The sequence below is a fragment of the Oncorhynchus mykiss genome, chromosome 2 (assembly GCF_013265735.2).
Source record: "Oncorhynchus mykiss isolate Arlee chromosome 2, USDA_OmykA_1.1, whole genome shotgun sequence".
Lineage (NCBI taxonomy): Eukaryota > Metazoa > Chordata > Actinopteri > Salmoniformes > Salmonidae > Oncorhynchus > Oncorhynchus mykiss.
In genome coordinates this window covers 56,586,560-56,606,112 of record NC_048566.1, presented here as the reverse complement: position 1 = coordinate 56,606,112, position 19,553 = coordinate 56,586,560, and the positions used below count along the sequence as shown (strand labels likewise).

Sequence of the window (19,553 nt, the reverse complement as noted above, 5' to 3'; positions counted from 1 at the left end):
CACGCATAAGCATTAGCATACAAAGCTACACACACACAAAACACCCCAACATTCTGAATCCCCAATAGACAGCTATTAACACAATCAACTCTTGAAATACACTCATTTCGAATGTCATACAACACAACAAACACACAAACAGCAATTGCACAGTCAACCACACTACTGAAAACGTGTTGCGCATCACCGTCGGAAGTCAAATAGGGGCAGGGAGATTTTGCCCAGCACTTCTGGTCCCTTGCGCTGTTTGTTGGAGTCTGGGGAGCCGCTGGCGTTCTGGTTCAGGACCCCAAAGAGGGAGAGAGTCAGCATCGACTCCAATGGAAGCAGGGACACCGCCATTGGAAAGTTGATCCTGGAAAGAGGGAAGAGTGTAAATAGGAGTGGGAATCGGAGTGGGAAATGGAGAGGGAATCGGAGTGAGAATAGTGAATAAGTATGAACTTGCATAGCTTATGAGTCTGTATTCCCACTCGCTTGCAAGTAGATTCTTAGATCATCATCATCATCATACGGTTTGTGGCTCAGTTGGAATGAGGGTTCAATTCCCGCAAGGATCACATACAAAAACACGTACAGCATCCCTCACTGTCCTGCAAGATGCTTTGGATCAAAGTGTCTGCAAGTGGAATCTGCTATCTATCTACTCGTAATTGTATCCAGTGATAGGCTGAACGATACACTGATTATGGGTAACAACAGACCTCGCCTTGTCTTGGCTATCAGTTTTGTATTACTGTCATGCTACGTGGTTGTGTTGGAGCCTGCATGACAGAAAGCGAAGAACATTTGATCCTAGTCTACATTTTGATCCTAAAGAGGCAAACGTGAAAGGTAGAGGCACATAATTCAACATAAAAACTATTATAACTAGCCATTGTATTTCTATGGCTAGAGGGTAGTGAGTCACGTACATTTCGTCCCATTTTATGTGGTAGAAGAAGCTCTTGTAGGTGCCCACTTTCTTGGACTGGATGGGCTTGAACAGGTTCTTGCCGTTGTGAGTCAGAGCACACATCAGGTAGTACTTCTCATAGCTGCAAAAAGAAGGGAGCAAGAAATGAACAAATTATGAATGAACAAGTTAAAATCCCATCTATGTACAGAGAGAGAATAGACTCTTGTCCATAACAAACAGTCGTCCTCTGTACCTAATAAAGCCACACTCGTGCATTCTTTAATACACCACTAACAGAGCTCTCAGAACCATTTATCAAATGCAGATTTTGTTAAAGTTGGCTCCTCTTATTTAAACAGTTCCATTTCTTTCACATTATGAAAGACATTGCATTTGATGAGCACAATACCAGGCAGTGAACCATTTGGGATTCCAAAATATTTCTTATTGCTCAATGCCATCAGTCTTGTGCTTCGACACAGCATGGTATGCGTGCCTCCCCTGTCGCTGGTGACATGATGCATCACTGTGCCTACAGATGGTGTGTGTGTGTGTGTTTGCATTCGTGTTTGTCATAGGACGCTAGCCACAAAAGAGCAAAGCACTCAAGCCATGATGACGAGGGACGATTCCAGCCATGAAATAATTTGGGAACACAGAGTAGCTGTTCGTTCGGGACTAAACATTTTCAAGGGAGCACTTCTGGCCTTGTGATATGGGATAAATATTTTCGGGCCTCCTTTGGTATGGTGCTCAAAAATGTTTTCCATATCTCCTAAAAATAGCTCTTGGACGAGGCCCTATGGATGACGGGCAGAAAGAAACAGCCTGTTATTAACCAGATCCTCTCTTTTTGAAGCAGTCATCTGCCAACCATAAAAATACTTGGGTCCTGGACGGCGTTTTACAGTGGCATTTTGGACCTCGCCCTCTCCCATCAAGCCTGGATTTTTTTTAGGCACCAAACGGAAAAAAAGTGACTGAAACAGGGAGGTACTATAAGAAACGTCCAATAAGCGTCTAATAAGAAACGCACATTGTTGTTTTCCGTTGCAAAACATTTTAAAGCTCTTTCTGTTGTGAACCAAATTGAACACAACCCTGGAGTGAGACAGTCACAAAATGTGCCACTCCCCAAGTCGTGCAAGATTGTGCTCACTGAATGGAAAGGTTGGCTCAAGTCTATTCCAGACAGAAAGACACCATAAATAGATTAAAGCCTTGGTGGAATTGGATACAGTGATGGGGAAATAAGACACGGAGAGAAACAACGGAGGAGCAAGACAACAAGAGTATCAGTTCTGAGGTCAAGTCATTCTTAAAAAGGTGGAAACTATAGTCTCAGTTGTCTTCCTTACTGCAATCCAGAAAACATAAAATGGTATATTGGACTGGGGGTACACACACCTGCTGACCCAGACGGCGGGGATGCCGTGCATGGCAAACAGGGTGAACTGCAGATGGTCCGTGGTGCCCGAGGCCTCCTTGCTGCCACGCCCCTCCGCAGCAGACTCCCCCTCGGTATGCTGGGAGTTGGAGGAGGGGTCGGGGGAAGAGGAGGAGACGGGGCAGAAGGAGCGCAAGTACAGCTTGGCCAGGTCGTAGACAGCGTCCGTTAGGAAGCCCATGCACTCCTCCACGGGGCTGAGGTGACCTGGATGGGTCAGAGGGTTACGTGAGCTCAAATTATTTTAACTGTTTTTGTTGTTGATTTATGGAAGCAGGAATTGCCCCACTGTGTGCGATTATGGACTGATCAAAGTCATATTGCGGTGTCAAATTTTTGATGTGTGTGAAAAATGTGACTGGTTGTTGTAGGACTCACCATTTGCCGAGGATTTGGAGCCCACCTAAGATAGAGAAGTACACATATGATAACTGCCAGAATTACAGCCCCTGTAAAACTATCCTACGCCCTATCACTGCAGTGAGACACAGACACAGAAAGACAGAGACAGGTAGAAGTGACCAACCAATAGACATACAGTACCAGTCAAAATTTTGGACACACCTACTAATTTCAGGGTTTTTCTTTATTTTTGCTATTTTCTACATGGTAGAATAATAGCAAAGATATCAAATGGATGTCATATGGAATCATGTAGTAACCAAATAAGTATTTTATATTTGAGATTCTTCAATGTTGCCTTGCCTTGATGACAGCTTTGCACACTCTTGGCATTCTCTCAACCAGCTTCATGAGGAATGCTTTTCCAACAGTCTTGAAAGAGTTCCCACATATGCTGAGCACTATATAGCTTCTTTTACTTCACTCTGCGGTCCAACTCATCCCAAACCAACTAAATTGGGTAGAGGTTGGGTGATTGTGGAGGCCAGGTCATCTGATGCTGCACTCCATCATTCACCTTCTTGGTGAAATAGCCCTTACACAGCCTGGAGGTGTGTTGGGTCATTGTCCTGTGGAAAAACAAATGATCCCACTAAGCGCAAACCAGATGGGATGGCGTATCGCTGCAGAATGCTGTGGTAGCCATGCTGGTTAAGTGTGCCTTGAATTCTAAATAAATCACAGATAGTGTCACCAGCAAAGCACCCCCAGACCATCAAACCTCCCCCTCCATGCTTCACGATGGGAACCACACATGCGGAGATCATCCGTTCACCAACTCTGCGTCTCACAAAGACACGGCGGTTGGAACCAAAAATCTCAAATTTGGACTCATCAGACCAAAAGGACAGATTTCCACCGGTCTTATGTCCATTGCTCGTATTTCTTGGCCCAAGCAAGTCTCGTCTTCTTATTGGTGTCCTTTAGTTGTGGTTTCTTTGCAGCAAATCGACCATGAAGGCCTGATTCATGCAGCCTCCTCTGAACAGTTGACGTTGATGTGTCTGTTACTTGAACTCTGTGAAGCAATTATTTGGGCTGCAATCTGAGGCTGGTAACTCTAATGAACTTATCCTCTGCAGCAGAGGTAACTCTGGGTCTCCCATTCCTTTGGCGGTCCTCATGAGAGCCAGTTTTATCATACTGCTTGATGGTTTTTGCGATTGCACTTGAAGAAATGTTCAAAGTTCTTGAAATTTTACATATTGACTGACCTTCATGTCTTAAAGTAATGGTGGACTGTCGTTTCTCTTTGCTTATTTGAGCTGTTCTTGCCATAATATGGACTTGGTCTTTAACCAAATAGGGCTATCTTCTGTATACCACCACTACCTTGTCACCACACAACTGAGTGGCTCAAACGCACTAAGGAAAGAAATTCCACAAATTAACTTTTAACAAGGCACACCTGTTAATTGAAATGCATTCCATGTGACTACATCATGAAGCTGGTTGAGATAATGCCAAGAGTGTGCAAAGCTGTAATCAATGCAAAGGGTGGCTATTTGAAGAAACTCAAATATAAAATACATTTAGATTTGTTTAACACTTTTTTGGTTACTACTATGTGTCATTTCATAGTGTTGATGTCGTCACTATTATTCTACAATGTCGACAATAGAAACAAAGAAAAACCCTGGAATGAGTAGGTGTGTCCAAACTTTTGACTGGTACTGCACCTTTATATATTCATAGAATGGTTATACATGATTGGACCCACCTCTGGCGAGCGTGTCCTGGGGAGGTTGACAGAACGCTTAACCCTTCTCACTGCTTCTGTGATGGCCTGCGTCTCCACCTCGTCCAGGGCACAGCAGAGGTTCTTCACTGTCTGCACCACCCGATCCACCGTCTTATACTGGGTGCTCTGAGATAGAACAAAGTCATTGTCTCGTGTGTGTGTGTACACAATCTCTGTTCGGTTACTCAACAATTCAAGTGATTCTTGAAACAGATGTGCCATTTATAGAGCACATGTCATCCAGGAATTTATAGGCCTGTCGCAAGCATGTGTGAACTATACGCACACAATGAACAACCACTACTCAACGCCTGATAGCAATTTTACACCACAACCATCACACACATCCGCTATCACAGAAACATTTAGGGTCTTCAGTTCAGTGTCAAAGACGTGAATTAACTTCATAAGCTACCTCATTCTGCAGGCAGATGTTGACTTGATTGTGGTAGCCTTCCAGATAGTCGGCCAGGCCTTGTCTGAGAGAGAGAGAGAGAGAGAGAGAGAGAATGATCCAATCACAGAAATCTCAGCCGTTATCGGGAATTCTAGATGGCCATGTTTGGCTCCAGACAATGGCTAAGATGATGCGATAAGGAGCAAAAAGAAAGGCATGTTCCTACCTGGTGACGTTCTCCTTGAACGGCCTCTCCACTTGGCCCAAGTGCCTCTCCAAGTCCACCTGAGAGGTGTCGTCTTCCGCCTGCGTGCGCACAACAAACCATGACATTTCACTGCGGCCGCCCTCAAAATCACACTAGGGTTTCAAAGTCGGCTCATTTCTGGAGTGCAGTTTGACAAGCTTTTGATGAAAGGTCTTAATATGATTGCATCTGACGGTGAACGACGGCACTGTTGAAGTGTACACGCTTTTGAAGTGTATGGGAAGAACCTTGAACTTACAGGCCTGACACTGCTAGGTTTCAAATGGCGTGGGTCGGTCTTACCAATAAGGTCAGTATTTCTTGAATGTTTGCTTTAACAAGGTATTTATGATAGCCAGCCTGTCTGCCCGTCTCCCTGCCCGTCTCCCTGCAAGTCTTCTTTTCTGGACATCTGTCTGTCTATTTCATTAACTTTCCTCCAGGCCGTTGACCTTTAGCTGGTCTTATGCTACTTTTGAGCTTTAAAACACACATCAAAGTGCTACATCACTGATTGGTAGGTTGGTTGGTTGGTTTGGGTCTTACCGTTCGTGCCAGATCCCTTCTCATGGTGCTCTGTGAGAGCAGCTGGAGCTTGATCTCTGCCTCCCACTTCCTGCAGTTCTGTACGTACTCGTGGCTGCCCAGGCTGTGCTTACTATGGAGAGGACACAGGGCCACAGGTGGTCTAAGGTCAAATATGATATCAGGGTCTTGCACATTAGGTACCAAACAGAAGGAAACAAAGGGACAACCTGGATTTGGTCCAATAAGAAATGCACAAGTTTGTTTTTATTTCATGAACAACACCCAGCAGTTATAGCATTATGCTCAGAACATTGTGAGGAATGAGCCCAGTTCCGTTTCAGCACTTAGCCCCAAGCCCTTACCACCTATCCTTTTGGTGTTCATAGATCTCAAATTATGGGAAAAGGGACGAGTCAGCAATATGGTAGTGGCTCCAACTAGTCTTCCAATAGGTTATGATGGAACGTCCGTCTTCTGGTTTCCACCTACTCTAACCTTTCGAATCAATGGTGTTCAATGGTGAGGAAGTAGGCCAAATGGAACTAGGCCATAGTAATTCAGATTTATCGGTTAAGGCCGTTGGTGTACACAAGGACATTAAACCCAAGTTTAACTTAGAACTAAACACTTAAAACCCACTTAAAGTTAAAGAGTTGAATCTAAAGGGCCAGAGGGGGACCTGACCCGAGAGAGATGCTATGCTTAGCGGGGGCTGGGAGCAATGGAAACATTCCAAGACCTTCTGAGGGCTTGCCAAGACCAGACAAGGCCGGGAGAGTAGAGATAAACACAGTGGGGAATTTGTAGCTCGACACAAAGCGAAACTGACCCAAGTCTCTAAAAATGTAGTGCATGCAAGCAACACACACAGAAAGACACACACACGCTACGCGGGTCAGCTATTTGTTCACCCGCAGCCGCCCGATATTGTTAATAACCCATCCATAACCGCCTGACTATATTAGATAAAGTGAAAACCTGAGGCTCGCACCCAAACAATTTTTTGTCGAGGACGTAGGATTTTTTTCAAGCTCAATTTAGATATGCCTATTTTTCTGCTTATAATTTTCAACACTTTGGTAGACTATTTGTTAGTCAACTATAATTAGATACATGCAGCTTCTCTTCTGTCATTACTTGTTGCCCTGGAACACTAAATAAACCCTTGCTCACCAGAAAATACATGTCATAGAACGCATGCTTCAATCTAGTTGACATTGGTACATTTCTCATTCATCTCTTCTTCTCTCCTGCAGCAAAGACATTGAAGGACCGTGGAGAAAATGCAATAACAAAAAAAATAAAAATAATGGGAATGATTTTCCATCCAAACATCAGTTGGACCGGTTTTAAAGGAATTAAAAGCTGTGACCCAACATGTTCCTGATAAGATTTCAGTTTGGCTTGGATGCATATTTTATGTGGTCGTAATACTAAAATCAGCTTTTATGACGCTGATAAAGATGGCAACTTTACAGACAGTCCCTAACCACACATTCATTCTCTCAAGACGCTGAAATAAATCAAATCGTATTTCTCCACTCCTGTTCCCGAGTGAAAATGTACATTTGGTGTATCATTTTACTGAAACAACGTGCTTAATGCTGCCGGAGATAATATATTAGGCTATGTGAAAGGTTATAGCCTACAGTCAGCGTCCAGACTTCAGTTACTATTCCATTTAACCCATCTGAACAGTACATGTCCCTTGACGTACCAAACTTGAAGTCCCCGTCTTGTGACTGTCGAATTTGTATAGCGCCTCACAAATCACACACAACATATTTCCCAAACATTAGGCTACTGTTCTGGCCCTCCCTTCTCTCTATTTTCAACCTCACTATTTTCCCATTTTTTAAATGTTTTATTTTTTAATTAAAAATAAATTGAATTCAACTCCAACATTGTCCTTTTTTTCCCTCAGTGGATCGAAGTCAACATTTTCTGCCCAAGTTCCCAAAAGCACTTGGCAATTGCCGTGTATTTGGCGCACGTAGTTAGTGCGTAAGCTTAAACTTCAGGGCCTAACGCTAGAGATAAATAATGGAATAAAAATGTAGCCTAGGTATGAATTGCACAAGAATGACACATGTATAATGCAGAGTTCTCTTTATTCAACCCACCCACACCCACACCCACGCACCCCTTCAGCAGCATAATATTTCACGACCCTAAACCTGCCGGGCCCGCGGATATAACTGCAGGTTATGAGTCAACCCGGCGCATCACCAACACACACACTTTACCTAAGAGGATTTATGCCAAAGAAGTCTTTAAAAGAAAACCTCCTTTTGCACAATCCCTCTGTTCTTAATTAGTAATAGCAGCCCCTGCCCTCCTGACTGTTGCTTTTGCAACAGAACTGGCAAAACGGCCAAAAGGAAACATTTTCCTAACACAATTAAAGAAAAATGGCTCCCTGCTTGAGGAATGTTGGCAGTGAGCTTGTTGATATTGTTTTCTCACTCCTCTTCTCCTCTCTCTGCGAGGGCGAGAGGACACTTAAGAGGCAGGATTGAGGGGAAACGCAGGTGTCAGCGTTGGGGTTGTGTGTGGTTGTGTGTGTGCTTATAGGATTGTGGGAAATGTGGAGGCCAGGGTTTTACATTTGTGTGTGTGCGTGTGTGTGTGTGTGCGTGCGTGTGTGTGTGTGTCTGAGTGAGAGACTTTGCGCATATGGGCGCGACTCACTTTTGCAGCACCTCCTCTTGGCCGCAGACCTTGAGGACGTAGCTGCCGATGTCCACCTGGTTGAGGTCATCGTGGACCCAACACAGGGCTTGCATGATGAGGAGCTCAACAGGAGAACTCACTAAGGGAGGAGGAGGAGGGGGGGAGAGAGTGAGTGAGTGAGAGTTAAAGCAAGCACAATGGCATACAAAGTCCCCCGTTCAATTTCCTTAAAAGTGCATCCTTCCTTCCTTGAAGGAATCACTGATTACACATGATTGGACAGGTGAACACAAGGACGCCACCACACTAATAAAACAAGGTGCCGTTTGTCCACCTCTAGGCCACAGGTAGGAGAAGGAGAAGCAGCAAGATGCTCACTAAACGAGGAATGAAGAGCTTCTGATCCACCCAATAAAGTAATGAATTCAAGTCCAAGAGGCTCAACGAAACGAGTCAGAAACTATCGCTCACGGGAAAAAAGGAGTCAACAATTGGCCAGATAGAGGTTTCATAAAACAATATCGCGAAGGTCCTCTCAGATGGGATTACAGTGTGGGTGGTTCAAGTCAAACTATATTCATACCTAACCTGGTCCGAGATCTGTAGGTGCCGTCTCGCCCACTCCTTGTCACTGGCGTGACAATTTATTTTATTTCACCTTTATTTAACCAGGTAGGCAAGTTGAGAACAAGTTCTCATTTACAATTGCGACCTGGCCAAGATAAAGCAAAGCAGTTCGACACATACAACGACACAGAGTTACACATGGAGTAAAACAAACATACAATCAATAATACAGTATAAACAAGTCTATATACGATGTGAGCAAATGAGGTGAGATAAGGGAGGTAAAGGCAAAAAGGCCATGGTGGCAAAGTAAATACAATATAGCAAGTAAAACACTGGAATGGTAGATTTGCAGTGGAAGAATGTGCAAAGTAGAAATAAAAATAATGGGGTGCAAAGGAGCAAAATAAATAAATAAATAAAATAAATACAGTAGGGAAAGAGGTAGTTGTTTGGGCTAAATTATAGGTGGGCTATGTACAGGTGCAGTAATCTGTGAGCTGCTCTGACAGTTGATGCTTAAAGCTAGTGAGGGAGATAAGTGTTTCCAGTTTCTGAAATGTTTGACAATGAGCGTATATGAGTTGGCAAGACGGCACAAACAGATCTGAGACCAGGCTAATTTGATCTCCCCGATCGTAAATCGAATTAAAACGTTTCAGGGAATGATCTCAGGCTGCATTACGATACTGTGTTATTGGAAAAGCCTCATGTTCGTGTACATGGGCATGTTTCCTGGGAAATATTTGGCAGAGAATGAAACGTGTGTATGTGACTGTGTGTGTGCAGTGCATGTGTAACCTGACACAAAACAGATTGTTCTGCCACTTCTAAGGGGTGGGGGGGGGGGGGGGGGGGGGGGTTCTTTCCTCCATTTGATGCCAGCACACACACACAGACCACCCCGGGCTCTCCAGCAATAACAACCCCACACCCTACAGAGGAATGGACTGGACTTAGTATTAAGGATTCAATACTAGAAGGCCCATTGGTGAATTTAGAGAGCGTTATGATTGGTCACATCTTGGTAGTGGCTGGGTGCTGTGAGGTGGCTTTCTAAGGATCCCTGTGAGGCTAACTGGTCAACAACTGAAGAGAGGGCATTTTGGGAGCATGTTGCCAGATCTGTTTGTGCTGCCTTGCCTCTTATGGCCATTGGAGGATGCAAGACAGCGGAAACAGATCTGGGACCAGGCTGGCATTCCGGAGAGTGTGTGTTGAAAAAAAGCCCTCTTGCGTGTCGCTACGAACTCACACATGGTGCTGGAATGTTTGCGACTTGCGTGGTCACACACGCACACCAACGTAGGTGCTTGGGGGCTGGGTCTGGTCTAAAGCGGGAGAATCGAATCAAACCAAATGTTATGTCACATGCGCCGAATACAGCCGGTGTAGATCTTACAGTGAAATGCTTACTTACAAGCCCGTAACCAACAATTTTTTTAAGAAGAAAACATAAAAAAAGAAAGGAACAAATAATTAAAGAGCAGCAGTAAAATAACAATAGCGAGACTATATACAGCGGCACCGGTACAGAGAACGTGAGGGGGCACCGGTACAGAGAACGTGAGGGGGCACCGGTACAGAGAACGTGCGGGGGCACCGGTACAGAGAACGTGCGGGGACACCGATACAGAGAACGTGCGGGGGCACCGGTACAAAGAACGTGAGGGGGCACCGGTACAGAGAACGTGAGGGGGCACCGGTACAGAGAACGTGCGGGGGCACCGGTACAGAGAACGTGCGGGGGCACCGGTACAGAGAACGTGCGGGGGCAACGGTACAGAGAACGTGCGGGGGCACCGGTACAGAGAACATGCGGGGGCACCGGTACAGAGAACCTGAGGGGGCACCGGTACAGAGAACGTGAGGGGGCACCGGTACAGAGAACCTGAGGGGGCACCGGTACAGAGAACCTGAGGGGGCACCGGTACAGAGAACCTGAGGGGGCACCGGTACAGAGAACCTGAGGGGGCACCGGTACAGAGAACCTGAGGGGGCACCGGTACAGAGAACCTGAGGGGAATAGTGCAAATGGAATAGACAACAGCTGGAAATTATAGGCAATTAGCAAGACACCCCCAATAAAGGAGTGGTTCTGCAGGTCACAGACCACTTCTCAGTTCCTATGCTGCCTGGCTGATGTTTTGGTCACTTTTGAATGCTGGCGGTGCTTTCACTCTAGTGGTAGCATGAGACGGAGTCTACAACCCACACAAGTGGCTCAGGTAGTGCAAGCTCATCCAGGATGGCACATCAATGCGAGCTGTGGCAAGAAGGTTTGCTGTGTCTGTCAGCGTAGTGTCCAGAGCATGGAGGCGCTACCAGGAGACAGGCCAGTACATCAGGAGACGTGGAGGAGGCCGTAGGAGGGCAACAACCCAGCAGCAGGACCGCTACCTCCGCCTTTGTGCAAGGAGGAGCAGGAGGAGCACTGCCAGAGCCCTGCAAAATTACCTCCAGCAGGCCACAAATGTGCATGTGTCTGCTCAAACGGTCAGAAACAGACTCCATGAGGGTGGTATGAGGGCCCGACGTCCACAGGTGAGGGTTGTGCTTACAGCCCAACACCGTGCAGGACGTTTGGCATTTGCTAGAGAACACCAAGATTGTCAAATTCGCTACTGGCACCCTGTGCTCTTCACAGATGAAAGCAGGTTCACACTGAGCACATGTGACAGACATGACAGTCTGGAGACGCCGTGGAGAACGTTTGGCTGCCTGCAACATCCTCCAGCATGACCGGTTTGGCGGTGGGTCAGTCATGGTGTGGGGTGGCGTTTCTTTGGGGGGCCGCACAGCCCTCCATGTGCTCGCCAGAGTTAGCCTGACTGCCATTAAGTACCGAGATGAGATCCTCAGACCCCTTGTGAGACCATATGCTGGTGCGGTTGGCCCTGGGTTCCTCCTAATGCAAGACAATGCTAGACCTCATGTGGCTGGAGTGTGTCAGCAGTTCCTGCAAGAGGAAGGCATTGATGCTATGGACTGGCCTGCCCGTTCCCCAGACCTGAATCCAATTGAGCACATCTGGGACATCATGTCTCGCTCCATCCACCAACACCACGTTGGACCACAGACTGTCCAGGAGTTGGCGGATGCTTTAGTCCAGGTCTGGGAGGAGATCCCTCAGGAGACCATCCGCAACCTCATTAGGAGCATGCCCAGGCGTTATAGGGAGGTCATACAGGCACGTGGAGGCCACACACACTACTGAGCCTCATTTTGATTTGTTTTAAGGACATTACATCTAAGTTGGATAAGCCTGTAGTGTGGTTTTCCACTTTAATTTTGAGTGTGACTCCAAATCCAGACCTCCATGGGTTGATAAATTTGATTTCCATTGATCATTTTTGTGTGATTTTGTTGTCAGCACATTCAACTATGTAAAGAATTTTTTTTTTCATAAGAATATTTCATTCATTCAGATCTAGGATGTGTTATTTTAGTGTTCCCTTTATTTTTTTGAGCAGTGTATATACATGTGGGTAGAGTTATTAAAGTCACTTATGCATAGATAATAACAGAGAGTAGCAGCAGTGTAAAAGGGGGGGGGGGGGGGCAATGCAAGTAGTCTGGGTTGCCATTTGATTAGATGTTCAGTAGTCTTAAGGCTTGGGGGTAGTTGTTTAGAAGCCTCTTGGACCAGTACGTACCGCTTGCCGTGCGGTAGCAGAGAGAACAGTCTATGACTAGGGTGGTTGGAGTCTGACAATTTTTAGGGCAGGACTGGTGTCTACGATTACAATACTAGTCTCGAAACACAGCAGGACGCTAGCAACTCATTAGCTAGCACTTGAATACCCAGCCAATGAGTGATGTCAATTGAGGGCTCACATCCAATCAGCTGCCAGGAAGGGGCCAGGTCCAGGGCGATCCTGCCAGGGCAAAGCAGAACCCAGATGTATTACCTCAGCACCAACGGGGACAGGAACAACTGCATTTCTCATCATCAATACGAGGAATTTAAACAACTCCATTTCTGCATTTTACTGTCTACTTCTTCATCACATTTAAAGAGGCAGTTAAAGAGAAAAAAAAGAGAGCAACATAGCAAGAGAGAGAACATAAGGGAAAGCAAGACAGTGAGAGAGACAGTATGATGGCAAGAGAGAGAACACAAGACAAAGAGAGCGGGGCCTTTCAGATCAGAGAACTGCAGCAGACAGAGCTAAAAACGAGGGCTTTGACTAAGGTGACATCCAACACACTCGAAGCCACCAGACATCCACCTCGGCCAGTTCCCTGGGTTTCCTCTCTCCCCACGCCAAGGTATGCAAGGAATCTCTAACCTAAATCTTGCAGGTTCTAGCCTAAGAAAGAACGAATCGTTTTTTTTTCCCCTCCCCAGCAACAGAAGCTAGCTCAGCTCTGTCTGGCTGTTAAATACAGTAAGAATGTCAGAGGAGAGCAGAGAAGCTCTAACAGTAGCAGTTGGGGAAAGAGTCATCTGGGAATGCGTTTTTGTTTACCCCGGGAGATTTTTCCACACGCCAAATTTAGGAAGCTGGTGGAAGTGGAACAGAGGGGCCTGTCTGAAGACCGAGAGAGAAACGCGACAGATTACTACACAAGAAAGAGAAAGAGGGAAAGAAAATATATTTTCAGCCTGCTCTTGTTCCCTCCGTACACTTCCCCCCACTCCTAAAAGAGAGAGAACTGAAGGCCATTGTTCCTGTCTGCCAACATACAACCCTGGGGGGAATCTGTACTGTACAGCGAATCAGGCCTGGCTGTACAGTACATGAGAAAGAAGAGGCAGCATGACCAGTTGGTGTGGTTACAGAGAGACTGGGTTAGTGGGACTGGCCACACACACACAGGAACGAGCAAGCAATACCAGTTTGGTTTTAAAATAAAAAAGCAATTAAGGAAAGATAGAATCCACACACAAAAGGCTGGTGTTGATTCGCTGCCAGGACCCAGGGAGTTCAGAGCAGACTCCATTAGAGAACTTGGTCACATTGGGCCAGGCCAAGAGAGATCAGTGACTGGCATTGGAGGGGTGGATCCAGGGGCGGCGCTACAAACCTGGGGTCAGCCAATGACAACGCAACCCCAGAGATCGAACCAAAAGCCCAGTGGGCGAATGAGTGAACATAATATAGAGAAGGCCTTTGGCCGACATAGCTGCTCCAGGGCAGTGGCACAACCTTTTATTTGTGAGGAGAGGGAATGTGGTGTGTTTCCAGAAAAAAAGGGAAAAGAAAAAAAACTAGCTGTCCAGAATGCTGCTTCCTCTTTTGGACCTCTGGCCCAGTAGTCTTATCTGTCATCTGAAGAGCTCTGTCTTAAAGGGGAAATGCCTTTTGTTGCAGTTGGGTCAATTAGACCTGGGAGAGCTCCATTCTAAAGAAGCCCCTTGAGGTCATTACATGTAGTAATAACCTACTTTTATGGTTATAAAGGTATCTTAGCAACCAGCCTGCACACCCAGGGTCCAGGGTTGAGGACACTGCGCACCTCTGTATGGGTTAGGGTTGGAACATTTTAGAAACTTTCCCAAAATCCCTCGGTTATCCAGAAATCCCATTTGGAGGATTGTGCCTCTACGTGTTCGCGCCCGAATCCTGGAATTCTCCAACCGAGGTTTCAGAATTTAGCAAACCTCATAAGGGTGTTGTGATATGTGCTCACCGTCGCAGGTGAAAGTGACAGGCTCCTGGGACTCAGAGATCTCGATGGACACCTTGACGCTGCAGCCGTTGTCCCCTCCCCCGTCCCTCTGGGGGATCACCGCGCTCAGCACGTACCCCGGGTTGGTGTGGAGGTCATCGTGGGCGAACTTTGACCTCAGTCTGAAAAAACAAAACAAATCAGCCAATTAAAATCTAGTACGTCACCTTTACATAGAATTGATTCTCTACTTTTTATTACCTTAGTTTGCAAATCTGGAAGTTTGCTGGCCTATTACACATGCAGAAACTAGTAGATAACAGACTGACTAAATACCTGTGATTAGTTCTCCTACTTAACTTCCCCCTCCCGTACTTCCTTATGGGATCTAAAGTTCTTCTAAAACTCTTCTGCTTTGGCGATATGTGCTGCACATGTACTGCGTTTTCTGCCAATAAAGCATTACTGAACGGAATTGAATACTTACTCAGGAACTAATGTATTGACGCTTACTGAACTGTCATCGAGATTACTCTCAATTACATGTGAAGACTCGTAGTGGTCTATAACGATGGCTTTCCCATTAGGGATGGGGGTAGATGGGGCAGCTTTTACGCTGTGTGTGTGCGTGTGGTGCACTGCTTTGTTGGTGATGTTATGTTACCACACTGGAGAGCGATTTCCAGAGCCAAGCTACATCATCACTCTACCCAAAGGACTGGAGTGAGGCTGCACACCCAGTCACACAAACACACAATTACAGCACAGACACACAGTACTGTGAGCGCGCACACTCCTTTGCGTACACTCACACAGTACTAAGTGTGTGCTCAGAACACACACATACTGAACACACACACACAGCTTACATTGCTACGTCTTCACAGAAGGCTACAACTTCCAGGTTCTGGGCTTCCTTTTCCTCCAGGGCGGTGTACTTTGCCAGTGCTTTCCCACTTCCCTTATCGTGCTGCGAGACAATGAGACAAAGCAAAGGGTACAAAATGGTGAGCAAAACAAGAAGAAGTAGGTGCGTGAGACAATTTACTGGTGTTAAATTAATATGGAACTGGAATTAAATTGGTATTAGTTTAGGAAAGGTACACATTAAATACAAAAAGTACAATTGCAGTAAGAACTTAACACCTAATTGGACCTACGCACGTATACACTCCCCCCCCCATTCATATAAATGGATCACTCCTACAGACAGTGAGTCGCGAGGCCGTGGCTTGCTGTATAAAGCAGGCAGACAGGCATTCAGTTACTGTTCGATTGAACGTTAGAATGGGCAAAACAAGTGACTGAGTGGGGTATGATCGCCGGTGCCTGTTGCGCCGGTTCCAGTATCTCAGAAAAGGCCGGCCTACTGGGCTTTTCACTCACGACAGTGTCTAGGTTGGACAGAGAATGGTGCAACAAACAAAAACAACATCCAGTCAGCGGCAGTCACGGGGGCAAAAACCGCTCGTTAGTGAGAGAGATCGAAGGAGAGCGGCAAGAATCGTGCAAGCTAATAGGCGGGCAACAAACAGACAAATAACAGCGCAGTACAACAGTGCAGATTGGCATCTCGGAACGCACAACTCATCGATCATTGTCACGGATGGGCTATTGCAGCAGACGACCACACCGGGTTCCACTAATATCAGTTAAAAACAAGTGGGCACGCGATCACCAACACGTGAGGAGTGGAAAAACATTGACTGGTTCAATGAATCCCGGTTCCTGCTGTGTCATGCTGATGGCAGAGTCAGGATTTGGCATAAGCATCATGAGTCCATAGACCCATCCTGCCTGCTGTCAACGGTTTAGGCTGGTGGCAGTGGTGTACCGCCATCCAATCTGCAGCAACTGTGTGATGCCATCGCATCAGCATGGACCAAGATCTCTGTGGAATGTTTTCGACTTGAAGAATCCATTCCCCGAATAATTGAGGCTGTTCTGTAGTCAAAGGAGGGGTCCGACCCGGTATTAGAAGGGTGCACCTAATAAAAACTGTCCGGTGAGTGTACATTTACACATTATACAAACTGACGGAGGCTCCATTAATTTAGTCCTGGGCATTGTGCTAAGTAAGTGAGGTGTATGCAGGCAGCTAAAATAACACACACATTTTGATATATGAAAGCAATGAATCCTATCAAGTGAATTTTTCCTAGTGGGGAAAAGCTACACACACATTCACACACTAAAAGGGCCCCCCTAGGAATTGAGTTCAGAGATTCCTGGATGCCGTGAAAAAGCTGCCGGGAACTGGCAGTAGGAACGCCCCATAATTTGACTAACTAGTTGGGGCTAAGAATGCGTTTCCTGTGCAACAGGAAATTACAAGTTAAAATCCCACCTCTTCTCCCTGGTCTGCTGTGAGTCAGCAGAAAAGCACACACAGGCGTTGGAATTCAATGACATCACGATGCACACAGAGGAAGACTTTGATTCTGCTCTGAGGGAATAGGGAAGGGTTACAAAAATGCCTGGTATGCAGAGTAACTTTCGTGTGTTGTTCCATGTGTGTTGTTACTTGTTGCAGACATTTGAAAACAAAAACGCATAAAAAAAAAAAAACGTGTGCTTTCTAGTGCACTTATGAAAAGTTATCAATCATCTTTTTCACCAACAGAGCACAGCTTTTCGGGGCATACTGCACAGCATAGCTACCACTGTCAAAGTAACTGCACTTCTTGACCCATTCTCCACTTCAGTGACTCGTACGCTGAGGTTTATGCAAAATACAGCCATCTAAACATGATCTACACACACTTCATGGTGTTCTACTCTCTTTCCCAAACTTCTGGTGTTTCGTGGTGAATGGGTGGAGCATAATGCGTCAAAATAAATAGACAGGCTAGAAATCCTTTAACAATGTACATGTTTTGGTGAAGCTGGCATTTAATTGCCCTCCCTGTTGCACACAAAAAGCTTACATTCCCCCTGTCACAAAGACATTCATGGCTGATTGAAGATGAAATCGTCAATATTGTGATGATCACTTACTTTACTTGGCACTTACTACAGACACTTTGATTTATTTAACCTCTTGCAATAGGAAAACATGTTTGTTTTTTTACTAAGTTGAACGTGTGCTCGTCATGACAGAATGTAAACGTTTTGTGAAATGACACAGGTCATTTTTGTGCTACACTACCCTAAAAGGGACTCATTTTGTGGAACTACCCTTTTATAATTATTTTTTTTATAAATACATTCAAAAACACACACACATTTTAACACCCACTGATCGACAGTCGACACACAGTGCCTACACACACACACACACACACACTTCATGGGGAAAAATGTAATGTTAGTTTTGTTTTCAGAAAAAGTCACATCTTTACAGATGTGTTATGTTAATAGGATGTCATGACTGCGTCTATTTGTAATTGCTGACATGAGAAGTACAACGTTAATGATATCAGCAACATATCAGTCTGCCTTCTTTATGTTTTGTCATTTTCGGGGGCCAGAACAAAAAGAGAGACAATGACGACAGGAGGTTTAGCATTATTTTATGAGCTACTTTGCTCAGCTTAGCGGTTCCTATAAAAACTTCACACCACAAGCAAAGGCATCGGGGTTGTGTTCATTAGGCACCAAAAGGAAGAAAACGGACTTAACTACGGAGGGACTACTTGGACTTGTCCAATAAAAAACACTCTTTTTTTTTCATCGCAAAGGGTTTTAAAACGTTTTCCATTGCGTTGCCTAATCAACACGATCCATTTTACGGAGAACTCTTACAGAGACTAACACATTCTTGTTTTGACATAAAATATCACGAAACTGATACATATCTACAAATCAGTGTGTTTGTAGCTCTGACACGGCTGAGATGGCAATCTCTCGGTCTCCGAGAAAACTTGTACATCCCAGCTAGCCAGGTCTCCAGTTGGCAGGAAAAGAGTGAGAGGCATTAGCTGTGTTCGTGTTTTGAGACAAGATCCTTTCATCGAAAACAAACACGCAGAGATAATCCAATGAGGCGGAGATGATCACACACACACACACACACTCTGCAGGACAGACACCAGGCTGTACAGTTAGACAGTCCTGTCTTTGTTTTCTCCATTTCATCCTCTGAGCTGCTTTTAATGGGGGGGGGGGGGGGGGGGGGGGGATGTACTGGAGCCTCAGGGGATGAGTATGGCCCATGTGACTCACACCATTCACGTCATTCTTCTGTTCTGGTTCGCTTTGGTCTAGTCACCCTACTGTTCTGAGTCAGGTCCGGTCTGCTTAACAGCTCCTCTGTCTTGGGTCTGTCTTAAAATGGTACAGTACACCACTTCATGGTCCAAGGCTTGTGCCGGTCTGCTGCCTGTATATACAGTCCTAGAAAAATGGTACCTTCTTCGCTGGCCCAGGTTTTTAGTGGTTTGCTAATACTGTAGACTTCCATTGACATGAGCCTATTCTACTTTCCTCAACCTTACACTGACTGGACTCCACTCACACACTCGTTTAAATAACCTTATTGGGTCCCCCCCTAACCCCAAAACCTAACCGTAACCCCTAAAACTAACCCTTATTCTACCTTATCCCTAAACCTCCTAGAAAAAGCATTTGACCTTGTGGGGAATAACAAAATGTCCCGTTAGTATAAATCATATCAAGCGTTATTCATACAGCACATTTAAGACATGGAATGCAACACAATGTGCGTTACAGGAAAATACAAACAAAACAACAAAAAAAACAATTAAAATAAAGCTGATATATTTACTACACAACTCACATAAGAGGATAAATATCTAATAAAAAAAAAACTGACCGGCTAAAAAACACCCAAAGGAAAAGCAAAGCTAAAAAGTGTGTTTTAAACACGTCCACATGCTCACTCACAACTTCCCACTCTCCACATACAGTGCATTCGGAAAGTATTCAGACCTCCTTGACTTTTCCCACGTTGTTACATTACAGCCTTATTAAAAAAAACAACAACTGAAATATCACATTTACATAAGTATTCAGACCCTTTACTCAGTACTTCACAGCCTGGAGTTTTCTTGGGTATGAAGCTACAAGCTTGGCACA

The 19,553-nt window shown here is 45.4% G+C and overlaps 1 protein-coding gene across 1 annotated transcript in view; it reads right to left on the bottom strand.

Moving 5' to 3' along the window:
- Window positions 1-19,553, bottom strand: part of LOC110492171 (phosphatidylinositol-4-phosphate 3-kinase, catalytic subunit type 2 alpha) — a 51,715-nt gene that overhangs the window by 14,176 nt on the left and 17,986 nt on the right. Inside the window, exons 3-13 of the mRNA XM_021566244.2 lie at window positions 15,386-15,486; window positions 14,538-14,698; window positions 8,352-8,472; window positions 5,679-5,790; window positions 5,112-5,191; window positions 4,904-4,967; window positions 4,468-4,614; window positions 2,724-2,748; window positions 2,306-2,552; window positions 915-1,037; window positions 188-355 (exon numbers count right to left, since the gene is read on the bottom strand). Coding sequence (XP_021421919.2) covers window positions 188-355; window positions 915-1,037; window positions 2,306-2,552; window positions 2,724-2,748; window positions 4,468-4,614; window positions 4,904-4,967; window positions 5,112-5,191; window positions 5,679-5,790; window positions 8,352-8,472; window positions 14,538-14,698; window positions 15,386-15,486 — 1,349 coding nt within the window. The remainder of the gene's footprint in view (window positions 1-187; window positions 356-914; window positions 1,038-2,305; window positions 2,553-2,723; window positions 2,749-4,467; window positions 4,615-4,903; window positions 4,968-5,111; window positions 5,192-5,678; window positions 5,791-8,351; window positions 8,473-14,537; window positions 14,699-15,385; window positions 15,487-19,553) is intronic.